Source organism: Lutra lutra, chromosome 5 (assembly GCF_902655055.1).
Source record: "Lutra lutra chromosome 5, mLutLut1.2, whole genome shotgun sequence".
NCBI lineage: Eukaryota > Metazoa > Chordata > Mammalia > Carnivora > Mustelidae > Lutra > Lutra lutra.
In genome coordinates this window covers 100,760,672-100,772,379 of record NC_062282.1, presented here as the reverse complement: position 1 = coordinate 100,772,379, position 11,708 = coordinate 100,760,672, and the positions used below count along the sequence as shown (strand labels likewise).

Genomic DNA, 11,708 nt, shown 5'->3' with positions numbered 1-11,708 from the left:
GAGTGAGCTGAAAATGCCCCAGTGTAAAAGGCCTAGTTACCTTCTTACAAAATGAAAGAAAGAAAGGGGAACATGAGAGGAGGAAGAATGAAGAGAGGGAGAGGGAAGAAAAGAAGAGGAAGAAGAAATAAGAAATGAGAGTAATCTTGTTTCTCTGCCCAAAAGCAGTTAACACTGGAAACAGAACCGGGTTAACCACGAACAATGGCCTCTGGTCAGCCTTTGAGCAGCACAGGATAACGACTTCCACAACCCTGCATGGGTTCAAAACTCAGCTTCACCATTTAGAAGCACTGTGACCTGGAATAAGTTAAGTAGCCTCTCAGAGCCTTTGTTTCTTCACCCACCACTTCGAATGTAGCAGGTCTCAATGAGAGAACCGACTATGGGTGCGTTGGAGGCACATGATGTCTCCTGTGGTCCAGAGCACGCTTGATCCAGAACATTCGCTACTGATGTGGATGCTGCAATGCCAGGGGAATCAGAACAGAGCCGGTGCCATGGTATTTTTTTTTTATTAAAAAACAAATTAAATAAAATAGTGGTCGATTTATAGAAAATGGAACCAGAGTCCACAGTTCATGGTGGGGAAGGCTCAGAAGATGGAGATGACGTTGCGGTTGCCGCCATTTCTTTTTCTTCATATCTGGGAGGCAGTTCGGAGGAGAGATGTGGAGTGATTAAGATCTCAGAGGACACAGCAGTCCCAGAAATGGTGTATATAGATTCATGATCTCTCTCGGAGGCTGTGCCTTGGCCCTCAGGAGTTGAAGTCCTACTAAAAAGGAGGGAGAACAGAAAGGGAAGAGAGGGGAACAGTAACACACCATAAGTATGAGGTTCTTTTCAAATGTTGGATTACATGTGTTTAGGAGTATTTAGAAATTACTAAGGAGTAATTTCTTCCCTATTCTGTTTCTTACAGGTATGCCTTGATTCCCTTCCTCCCTTAGAGCCAACTGTCACATTAAGAGAGTCTTACCCCATTGCTCTTTCTCTTGTCATCGAGAAGACATGACAAGATAAGAACGTGTCATTGCCATCCAGAAAGCATACACGCGTGCAGAGTTACTATTCTCTACCTTTCTGTCTTTGGAGACAGCTCACATAAGGGAAACAAACTTACACAAAGAGAAAATTAAATCATAATCCAAAAACATGAAGGGAGTCAAGAAAGCATACTGGCTCCTGGCATGAGCTCTAGTAAAGGGCAGACCTGCCTCTGAATTGCCACTCTGCTGCTTTCCAGCTGTGTGATCCTGAACAAGTTATCTCACCTCACTAAGCCTTGGTCTCCTCATCTGTAAAACAATGAGTGACATCTCAGCTACCCAGGAGAATTACACGAGAGAATATGAGCAAAGCCAGGCTGTGGCACTCAGAAATCATGGTAGCAGCAAGTAGGAGTTTGTTTTAAGTTAACAGACATTTATTTAGGGCTTGGGCAAGCTCATCATTGGAGAAAAGAATACAAAAATTCACTAACAGCATTACGCAAATGTCCAGGACCTTATCTCCCCTTCCTCCAGGCAGGACAATTCCTAAATCCATCTCTGGATCTCTGGCCCACCACCCTGTCAACTTCAGATTGGAGCAGAAGCCCAGCTTGGTCAGGTTGGGGTCACCCAAGTACCTCCATGAGATACTGAAACCCTCTGCACCTGCTGGAGGTCCCCTAGGACCGCCAGGTCTCCCCTGTTCTAAAGTGGCAAAGCCTAACACAGCAGGGGCCCTCCCAAGCCCTGCTCCGGTGCTCAGTCTGGCTAATAATGGGTTAAACATTTGTGGATCACCCCTGCCAGGGGGCCTAGTGAAGACGCCTGGAGGAGGCTTCCAATCTAACCACTTTTGTAATTTTTAATGTATGTGCTGCCCAGCGTTTCTGAAAGGTCCTCTTAACATTAAGGCAATAGTTCTGACATCATATCGGCAAAAAAGATACTCATGCTCACATGTTTATTCCTGTACCACAGCCTTAAAGCTAATTTGGCCTGAGTTCAGGCACAGGCCTGAGAAAGTTAAACACGCCTACCCTTGACGTTCAAATGCAAAGCCTTACCCATAGTTAAAAATACTGTAATACGAAGGTGGATTTTCGCTGGGAAGCAAACCATTAGCCCCAGGACTCGGAGTTACTGTAGAAGCTGAAGAATCGGGAAAGTAAGGTGGTGGCGGAGGTGGGAATATTATCACGGCGTCACCTAAGGAAACACAATATTTCATCAAAGACAGATGAGTAATAAATGCAAGCCCATTAGCAGGAGTAAAATAAATTAATTACATATCTTGCCCATGAATACAAAAGGTCAAACCACCTATGCTAACTCCAGAATTTAAAAGTGGGCCTATCAAATTCACAGAGAGGGAGCGTGGAGGTTGCCAGGGGTTGGGGCAAGGCAGGGAGGGGGGATTCGCATGAGTGTTTAATGGGGACAGTTTCTCTTTGATGATGACAAACTCCTAGAACTTGAGAGCAGTGATGGTTGCAGAACACGGCGAATGTACTTAATGTCACTCTCTGCTTAAAAATGCTTAAAATGGTAACTTTTATGTTACGTATATCATACCACAGTTTTTTCAAACAGTGCGCCAATATTTTCCTAGTCAGTCTGAGCTCAAGCACTTGCTTTCTTGGAAAGCATTTTCTTTCTTGGGATGCCTCCTGCTGCAGAGCTTTTCTCCTTCGCAACTTGAAATTTTAAATTGCCGACCATTAGCAGTTCAATAAAATGCCTGTTCCTTACATGCAGTTTCAGCCTCTGAGCAAAGGACAGGTGAGGGGACAGCGGATGTCTCTGTTACCGTGGTACCTGTGGTATATGCTCTTCTAGAGTCTTTTCTCTCCCAACATTTCACTCAAGCTTTACAAAAGGAAGTCACACTCCAAAATAAGCTCCCCCCCCCCTTTTCCTTTTTGCATTTCTGTTGCTGCTGTTCTCTCCAGAACACAGCCCACATTTTGGGGAGGAGAAAGAGACACCAGATACAAGCTCTCATTTGGACTCCTATTCCAATACCAAACACACCACGTGAGCTGCCTAGAACATTCTAGACTTGTGGCAGCACCCCACTCCATAGCAGTTTGAGGGTAGCCTCTGAGGAACTGGCAGCACCAAAGGACAAGGCAGGGAGAATGAAGGAGAGGACTTTAAGTCACAGCAGGGAGGCAGGCCATGTGTCCTGGCAGCGGGCGTGAGCGGGCGTGTGACCCTCGGCTAGGTAAGCAGCCATCTGCCAATGACCAACTCAGTGTGGCCCTGAGTGAGTGATTTAACCCCCACAGGCCTCAACTGCCACACTGGGGACTTGCAGGCCAGCCATAACTGTACCTGCCTCAGAGAACAGGCAGGAGGACGTCAAGCCTCGTGGTTACAACGGTGCTGGTAAGGGACCCACAAAGGTGCTTTCTGCATAAGCCACAGCCAGCCAGGGGCATGGATTTGCATGTGCGCATGTGGGAGGAAACCCTCCAGCTGGCAGCCCCTCTCCTGGCTGCCTCAGTGGCTCCCATGAAGATGTGTTAACCCTTTCTCTCCTGCAAGCGCATGGCAGTGAAGGTTTAAGACAGACATTGCTCACCTAAACTTGATAACGTCTACTGGTTATCTTGGGCTTCTCGTTTAATTTTTTTTTCACAGGTCTGGGTAGGTTAGAGGAAGTAAGGCTGACTGTTTACTTTAATTACACAGTGTAGAACAAAGGAGCTGGGAATAAGCCTCCAGAGCAGGACAGTCACCTGTCCAATGCAAACAAGGAAGTGCGCAGGGTCACCACCTGTCTGGGAGGCTTGTCCAAGCCTCTGCCCATCAGTTCCCGCCCTCCCAAGCCTTGCGACCTGCTCTCCCTAAAAGCAGTCCCATCCCTCCTCAGTTGCCCTTTCACTATATCCTGAAGGACTTGATGTCCTCTGAGTTGACAGCAGACATCCCTCAAGGGAGAGCTGTCTCATGTTCCTGCCTGGGTGTCCAGGACCCAGCACCGGGTGTGTCCAGGGTGGTGATAGCACACGTCTGGGGAAGAGGGGCTTCCAATCTAGGAACAACTGAATTCTGGGACTTCACCAAGAACTGCCTCTCATGATCCCAATCCCTCATAAGGCAGAACTGACCGTTGATAGACAATGTCTCGATTCTTATCAATTAGGCTAAAAGGCACGTTTCCTGAAAATTTCAACCCTATCCCATAATATCAAAGGAAAGAAAAACAAGGAGTTAGGCTGCCAGACTTTCACAGGTTCGATGGAACTTAAAGGGTTAAGCGGAAAAGATTTTAGGATGGAGTCCCAACATCAGGATGAGCACCCTCCTCCCCAGCCCGGGAGTCACTATGTCCCTACACCAACCGCCCTGCTTTCTGCTGCCACCCAATTCCAGCCGTCAGGAGGGAGGCTGGGCCCCAGAGGTCCCCTGATAGGACACCCGAAGGACACACGTTGAAATGCTCCCAACTACGTGGAACACTATGAGCGTCAAAAAAGCGTATTTACTTGTCCCCACTGTGTTCCCCAAAAGGACCGAGCACACCTATAACACAGGGCAAGCGCTTTGGTCAGGTAACAGCTAACCCACAGCTTTTGGGGAAGGATGAAACCAGCAGGAACAGAGTTACAGACACCTGCCCAGAGGCCCTCCCAGGATTCTGTGGGGACTGGAATTGGCGCATGCCCCAGCCTGGGTTTGAGGCCCAGCTCTGCCCTTGCTAGTCTGTGCTCTCCCTGTGCCTCAGTTTCTTCACCCTCACATGGAGATACTAAGAGTATCTCATTGGGTTGTCACAGGTGTGAACAACTTGGACAGAGTAGGGCCTTGTAGGGCACTTGGATGGGTATCTGGCCCTGGAATGAGCCCCGTATCTGTGCTAGCTCTTATTACTGTATAACTAATATCAGTGTGGTCACTGCAAATATATAACCACACAAATAGTAGCATGGGAGTTTCAACTGCGGTTCCAGGATTGGTGTGTAAACCCCTCTGCCCTTGCTCACTGAGGCCGGTACTGGCAGGGCTGGCGGTATAGGGACCTCCCCCAGAGAGTAGTGCTCCCTCTGGCAGACTGCCCCAACCATGAGAAACCTCTCATTCCCCGACTCTCTTCCCTCCAGCGTTTTTGCCCCATAATGCTCTCTGCCTAGTCTTTTAGATGTCACGGCTCTGGCTTCAGCTTTACCTTTTCAAAAGGAGCAGACTGGGGGGAAAAAGTGATTTTCAAAAACAAGCACCAGTGGGGTTTCTCTGTGGTTGTGTGAAACTGAGGCCCCAGCTACTGATGTTCTGCTCCAGGGGGCCTGACCCCAGGAAATTGTCATCCATCTCTTCCACAGAGCCCGAGAACCCAAAAGTCATCTGTCGACATGCCATGGGGGAGAGAAGTGACAGGTGCGATCATGTTTCATCACTGTCTGGGCCACTATTTCTAAACTTTGCCTCCACCGTGAAGCCAAGGATAAAGTTACAGAAAGTGGAGAACGATGTGGGAAACAGTGTGGAAAGCCCCCTCAAAACACAGAAGATCGAGGGACTTGGGGCAAACAGAATCCTAGAATTGTTAGTGCTAGAAGGGATCTTAGCAATGCAATGCTCATTTTATATATAAATAAACTGGAGCCTAGAAGGGGTTAAGGACTTACCACGGACAGCCAGCCAGTGACAGCCAGGGATGAGAATCTACGTGTCCAACACAGTGCCCTAGCTTTCAATGTCACTTGGCTGGTCTCTAACATGACAGAAGGCTCCCAGGCTGTGCTAGCAATTTCTCTCACCTTCCTCTTAATTTGCTCTGTGACCTCAGTCAAGATCATGACTTATTATCCCAAAGCTTGTGCTCAATCACAAGGAATTGCTGGGAGAAGATGATGTGCACAAGGATTCTTACAGGGCTTAGCAAGCAGCAGCACCATGTGCATGTGTGTGTGCGTGTGTGCACACGTGCGCGTGTGCATGTGTGTGTAAGAGCGAAAAGGGAATCTAGGCCAGGCCCAAGGATAACCCAGTGGAGCCCTGAAACCACAGCCACTGCAATGTGAGTGTGCCCAGAAACGACAACCACATACCTACAGTGACCTGGACAGGCTCCATGCTCTGCGTCTGTCTGTCCTCACTTTCAGAGGCATCTTGGCCCTCATTCAAATTGTTTCTCTTAACGTGGGCCACCACAAAGAAACACAGTCCCATGAGTACAATCAAGGGCCCCATGATCTGCAGGGACAGGAATCCACAGATCTGGGGCTCCGTGTCAGCCGTGTCTGTCTCATTCAACGGTTCCTGCGCCCAGTCTGAGCCACACCCAGGGACCCAGATGCCCAGTATGCTGATGAGCATGCCACTCGTCAAGAACAGAAACCCAAAGATGAGGCACTGGGCAAACTGGCGGCTCTCTCCACAGATGAAGGCCTGGTCTGGGTCCACCTGCCGGCCCCGCAGGCGCCCCTCCCGGAGTTGAAGTCGTGCCCTCGAGCGGGCCAGGATCACAGCCCCGAGCCCGACCACGGCACAGGCAGGCCCAGCGACCTTCAGCACCAGACTGCAGTCTGGGAAGATTTTGTACTCGCAGGCCTGGAACCCGAAGATGGAGAGCAGGACTCCCACACATAGCAGGACGGCACCAAAGACAAAAAGGAAGAAAATGAGCTTGCTGACACGCCTGTCTCGCCGGTCCCCATCTGAGTCAGCAGCAGCTACAGGAGACATGGCCGGAAGAGGCCCCTTCCCCCTGAACCAGGCAGGATGGATTTCCTTCCCTCCAATGGTTTCAACAGCTCTGAAAATACAACCGAACATTGAATTAAAGTGGGCACGGGTGTCCCAGACCCGCCCTGGCCATTTCAGAAATCACTCTAGGATGAAATCATAGGGAATAGAACTTGGTGCAAGTGATACACTATGGAACAATGAGCTGGTTTATGAGTCAGAAGCACTGGCATTCAGAAACTCCTGAATGTGTAATTTTATGAAGATAGTAAAGAAGAGGAAATGCAATTACCATGCACCTAAGAGTATCTTTTAAAAAACAAAACCTATACAAGAGAAGTAACTGGGTGTGGCTTTTCCTGTTATGAGTCTTAGAAACTCACTTCCCCGGCAAAACAACACAAAGCAAAACAAACCTCAAAACAGTGGTGAGTAAAGGAAGAACTACAGGGATTATTTCTGATTTACAGACATCCCACTTTTCATCACAGCTGCTCTGAGCATTTCCGAGTTGATACATTTTCGTTCAGTAACTAACTTTCCATTTCCTATTTTAGACTGCGGCAACTTTCCATTCTCCCGCTTTCTTCTAAGGCTAGGACACCTGCAGGAGGCACAATTCAGCCGTTTCCACTGAAGGGGAAGGCAGTTCAGGAACACAGTGACTTTGGGGGATTTTAAGTTAACTCTGTCAAAATATGATTCTTCAGTTCTCACATGGGCACTGGAACCCTGGGGCCCGGCTGACTGGGCCGGGGTAACCCAGGGGAGTCTGGAACAGGTCAAGCAAAGCCTTCTTCCCAGGTGTGCAGGCGGCCTGTCACATACCCTCCTCCAAGGTGCCTTTCACTTTCACAAGAAGGTTTAGGCTCAGTTAAAAATAAGCAGCTGATAAAATCACCAGTTACAAAGCACACAACAGCAACAGAACTTGACTTTGAACAGAGAGTGTAAGTGAGATCAAGTGGGAAAGCACCTCCCACAAGATCACCCAAGCCCTGTGCTGATACCATCGAGTATTAAGTGGACCCAAATCAGTTGTTAATAACTGTCTACTGTATGCAAATTGACTTTATTATCTTAGTTATCTCGTCTTACTCTCACGAGTGGAGTATTTTACCAGGACACTTCAAGTTGGGGCAGTGGAAAAAACAACCCAAGTGTGAAGACCATTTTTACTGGCTCAAGGAAAGAAAACTTAAAATATTTTGTCCAAATGTATCTGTGATCACATGAAGGAGCTCAGAATTGAGGCTGTAACCAAGGCTGTCCTGACAAACCCAAGTCACATCCAAGGAGGGTCAGTTTAAGTAAAGAAAACAAATAGCTGGTCTTATACTAGGAACTACTTTTCCAGGAAAAAGTGCAATCTAATCAGAAGGAAGTTGGAAAAAGAAGGAAATATAGGAGGGAAATAAGCTTCCATTTTAAACCTGGACAAATTATATTCATGAAGATGGAATATTCTGAGACAAAGAAAATATTGCAGTGTAAAAAACAGAAATCTGAATCATGTCATCTCTTTTGCTGGTTCCAGAGATAAGGGTGATTCTCTGTTACAAAGTCCTGTCAGGAATTCACTGAATTCCTGGTACCTTCAACTCTGAAGTGAGTCACAAGGCTTCAGATGTCTTAAGGCGAATTCCCCAAATACTAGTAGAGTAAAAAGAAGCCAGAAACGGGATCTGTATCCATGGACAAGTGGGCTAAACACCTGCCATATGTACTAATCCCTCATCCATAATAGGTGGGTAGTCAAGTCTGTCTCCTACATGCATTCACGAATGGACACAAAAATATCTACACTAACAGAAAGTTAAACCTTTTCCAAATACCAACCTACATTTAATTTCCCCAAAGCCAAATATCCCTCTCCACCACTGTTAGCCAAAGGACACTTCCCAATCGCCAGCATCTCACCACACCCAAGGTTCTACCGCGTTTGGAGATCGAGGTAAAGCCAGCTCAAAGTCTTTTGTGGGAAATCTTTTCGTGGGTGTCAGGGAGCCCAAGGGCAACAACAGCCCCGGGCGGCCGGGCTTGTGGCTCCCACCCCCGCGGACTCAGCTCGGGATCCTCCGCGCCGGCGCTGCTCGAGACACCAAGCCTTGGCCGCAAAAGCGCCCCGCCCGAGCCCGCACGGGAGTGCGGAGAAGCGCGGGGACCTGAGCGCTCACCTGAGGCTTAGTCCTGCGGGCGCGGTGCGTGCGCCGGCGCGCGTCCCGGGAGCCCGGCGCCGGCCTCGGGGTCCGCGCTCGGTCGGACGGCGCGGGCCGCGGGCACCCGGTGGGGTGCGGCCTCCGTGTGGCTGCCGGCACCGCACGCTCCCACCTGCGCGTCCTGGCGGGGAGGGCGGGCCGACACTGTATTTACAGAAGGAGGCGGTGCCAGAGAGGGCGCGGCGGCGGGGGCACCGCGGGGCAGGGCAGACAGGCGGGAGCTGGCTGCCACCGGGCGCTGCCCTGTGGGGCCAGGGGCGCGGCCGTGGGCAACGAGGTGCGGCCTCGGAGCCCAAGGCCGGCAGATGTGACCGCTTCGCCTGTGACCGTGCTCGCTAGGAATCTGGGGGAAATGGGTGCCCCCGCCACCTCCCTGGCCTGCAGCCTTGCGGGGTAGGGGGCGGCCAGCTGAGGCTCTGCTCTGGGCCGCCCGAACTGCGCGCTGCGCGGGCCGAGATCCAGGGAGCAGGAAAGGAACCGGCTCCTTTGGGTGCTCAGGGCCCAGAGCTGGGGCGGGGGAAGCGCCTGGCCCCCTTTCCGATGTGGCAGTGGCCCAGGCAGGATGGGGCCCCGCGTCCCTGAGGCCGCGCTCTGGTCTGGGACCCGTCTACCTAGCTGCGGGCAGCCCTCCTGCCGCTCCGGAGACCCTGACTGCGGTCACTGGAGCAAGTCCCTTGCTGCCAGCTCCCCATCCGCGACGGCGTTGAGGAGACACCAGGTCACTGAAACATGCGCTCTGTTTAGAATGTGAGACAAGGTCCTCCATACCTGAGCCATTCAGGCGTGAGGTCCTCGCTCCAAGACTGAAGCAGGCCCTTGGCAGGTCAGCTCTGTCCTTTCTGCACTCACACGTCTGCTCTTTGCCATAGAACCCCTCTTCCTGCTCTTAATTGTTAATGGTTGGCAGCACTTAAAACGGTAACTTTCCCTGCCCTTGAACCAGGAATGTCAGGATGGGTTCACCAATCCGGGTACTATTTGTAACCTGCCTTGGGACACGTGACACGGGACCCAACTATGCCAATTTCCACCCCAGAGGTCAGGGCACTGTGGAAGGTGAGTCAAGGGCTCAGCCCAAGTACAGTTGTGCGGTGAAGCCCTGGGGACTTACCCATCCCCGCTTCCCGTCAGCTTTGCCTTAAACCGGGTCACAACCCCATGCCAGTTGCTTTGGGCTTTTTAAAGGTGTGAACTCTTTGCATACCTAATACAGCAAGTTGTTCTGTAGGTCTCACTGAAGGTGAAGCATGAGCTGGGCTTAGCCAGTTACCAAGGGTGTGAGGGAAGGAAAGAGGGAAGGGTGGTTCCCTGGGCTCTGAGCGCTGGATGGCTGGGTGGGTGATCTGAGGCTTCAGGAGGGAGGCATACTGGACAAGTTCCAGCATTGCAATTTGCTGGGGACCCTCGCCCCAGTGGCCAGATATGGCCTTTTTCATAGGCAGAGTGAGAATCTCTGCCCTAACTAAATATCACTGATTATTACTATCATGAATAATACTGATGTCCCTGGCTCTGTGCCAGGCTCTGTGTTTCCCTATTTTACCTACAGCCTGTGGTACTTTAGTGTGGGTTCCCAGCAAGTCAGAGAAGGCTGCAGCCAGAAGAGAATGGGGGGCTAAAAATCAATCCGTTTTCAGTTGAGGAAACCAAGGCCCAAAGGCAAAAATCGACCTCCTCAGCTGATCAACTTGGAGCCTGGGCCTGAACCAGATGTACTGACTGTTCCTCCTAGATACACCTGTCAGGCAGAGGACACACAATGCCATGAAACTCAGAAATGCCTTTTTATTATGTGGCTTTTTTTTTTTTTTTTTTTTTTTTTTTTAAGAGAGAGAGTGAGGAAGTGTGTGAGAGCAGCGGAGGGCCAGAGGGAGCAAGAGAGAATCTTAAGCAGGTACCACATAGCGCTCACTGAGATTGTGACCTGAGCTGAAAACAAGAATCAGACCCTTCACTGACTGAACCACCCAGGTGCCCTGGTATGTGGCTTTTTAGTCTTTATGACAATATAGATGCAGTATCCCAAGGACACTGCGGCCATCTAGGTCTGGGGTGGGGCTCTCCTGGTCAAAGTGTCAGTATATCCCAGGGTAGATACGAGACCTGGAAGGACACCTAGCTAAGAAGCAGATAAGCAAGAGTGGTGATTGCACAACACCTGCTGACATGGAACTTTCTAAGAACACAGGCCCTGAATGCAGAACGTGTTCTCCCTACAAGGCCTTTCTCGTGCAAGAGGCTTTCCATCTCCTCTGGGCCCTCATGCTTTCCTTCTCCCGTATCTGAAACTCGATCTCCGATACGGAGTGCAGTGGGACCTGCAAGGGGCCTGTGGACACAGCTGCCCTTTGGGGCCACATGACTGCAGGCTGGCCACACATGATGGCCTTAAATGTGCAGACACCAAGGACGATCAGATTAGCCTCAGCTCGGGATATCAGCTGCTTGGACTGTTTGTCTAGTGGAGCCTGTTTGACTAAACTAAAATCCTTGGAAATTGATCATCAGTCAAATACGAAAGACAAAACCACCAGCCTTCAAGGTGCTCAACTTGGGGGCAGACCTATTTTGAGGAGAGAGGCTGGGGGACCTCCTCCCTCTCTAAAACCAAGTGGCCTTTTCCAGCCTCTGTGGTCATGAAAAAAGATAAGACCAGACAGAATCCTTTACAGCATCAGAACAAGGTTTTAAAAATGGATGAATCTTGGGTCGCCTGGGTAGCTCAGTCAGTGAAGCGTCTATCTGCCTCCGGCTCAGGTCATGATCCCAGGTCCTGAGATGGAGTCCCACAAGGGGCTCCTTG

The 11,708-nt window shown here is 50.3% G+C and overlaps 1 protein-coding gene across 3 annotated transcripts; it reads right to left on the bottom strand.

Annotated features, from left to right (window-relative positions):
- Positions 1–496: 496 nt before the first annotated feature.
- On the bottom strand, positions 497–9,832 carry TMEM171 (transmembrane protein 171). 3 transcript variants are annotated; one of them, XM_047731375.1, is made up of 4 exons: positions 9,674–9,832; positions 6,050–6,756; positions 2,060–2,201; positions 497–778 (listed from the first exon to the last, which is right to left on the bottom strand). In XM_047731375.1, exons 2-4 carry the CDS (start codon positions 6,684–6,686, stop codon positions 580–582), a joined length of 978 nt encoding a protein of 325 aa, XP_047587331.1. In that variant the 5' UTR covers positions 6,687–6,756; positions 9,674–9,832; the 3' UTR covers positions 497–579. The 3 variants fall into 3 exon arrangements, with proteins under 3 accessions (XP_047587331.1, XP_047587330.1, XP_047587332.1); XM_047731374.1 differs by lacking the exon at positions 9,674–9,832 and adding an exon at positions 8,864–9,062; XM_047731376.1 differs by lacking the exon at positions 9,674–9,832 and adding an exon at positions 8,530–8,793.
- Positions 9,833–11,708: the final 1,876 nt, after the last annotated feature.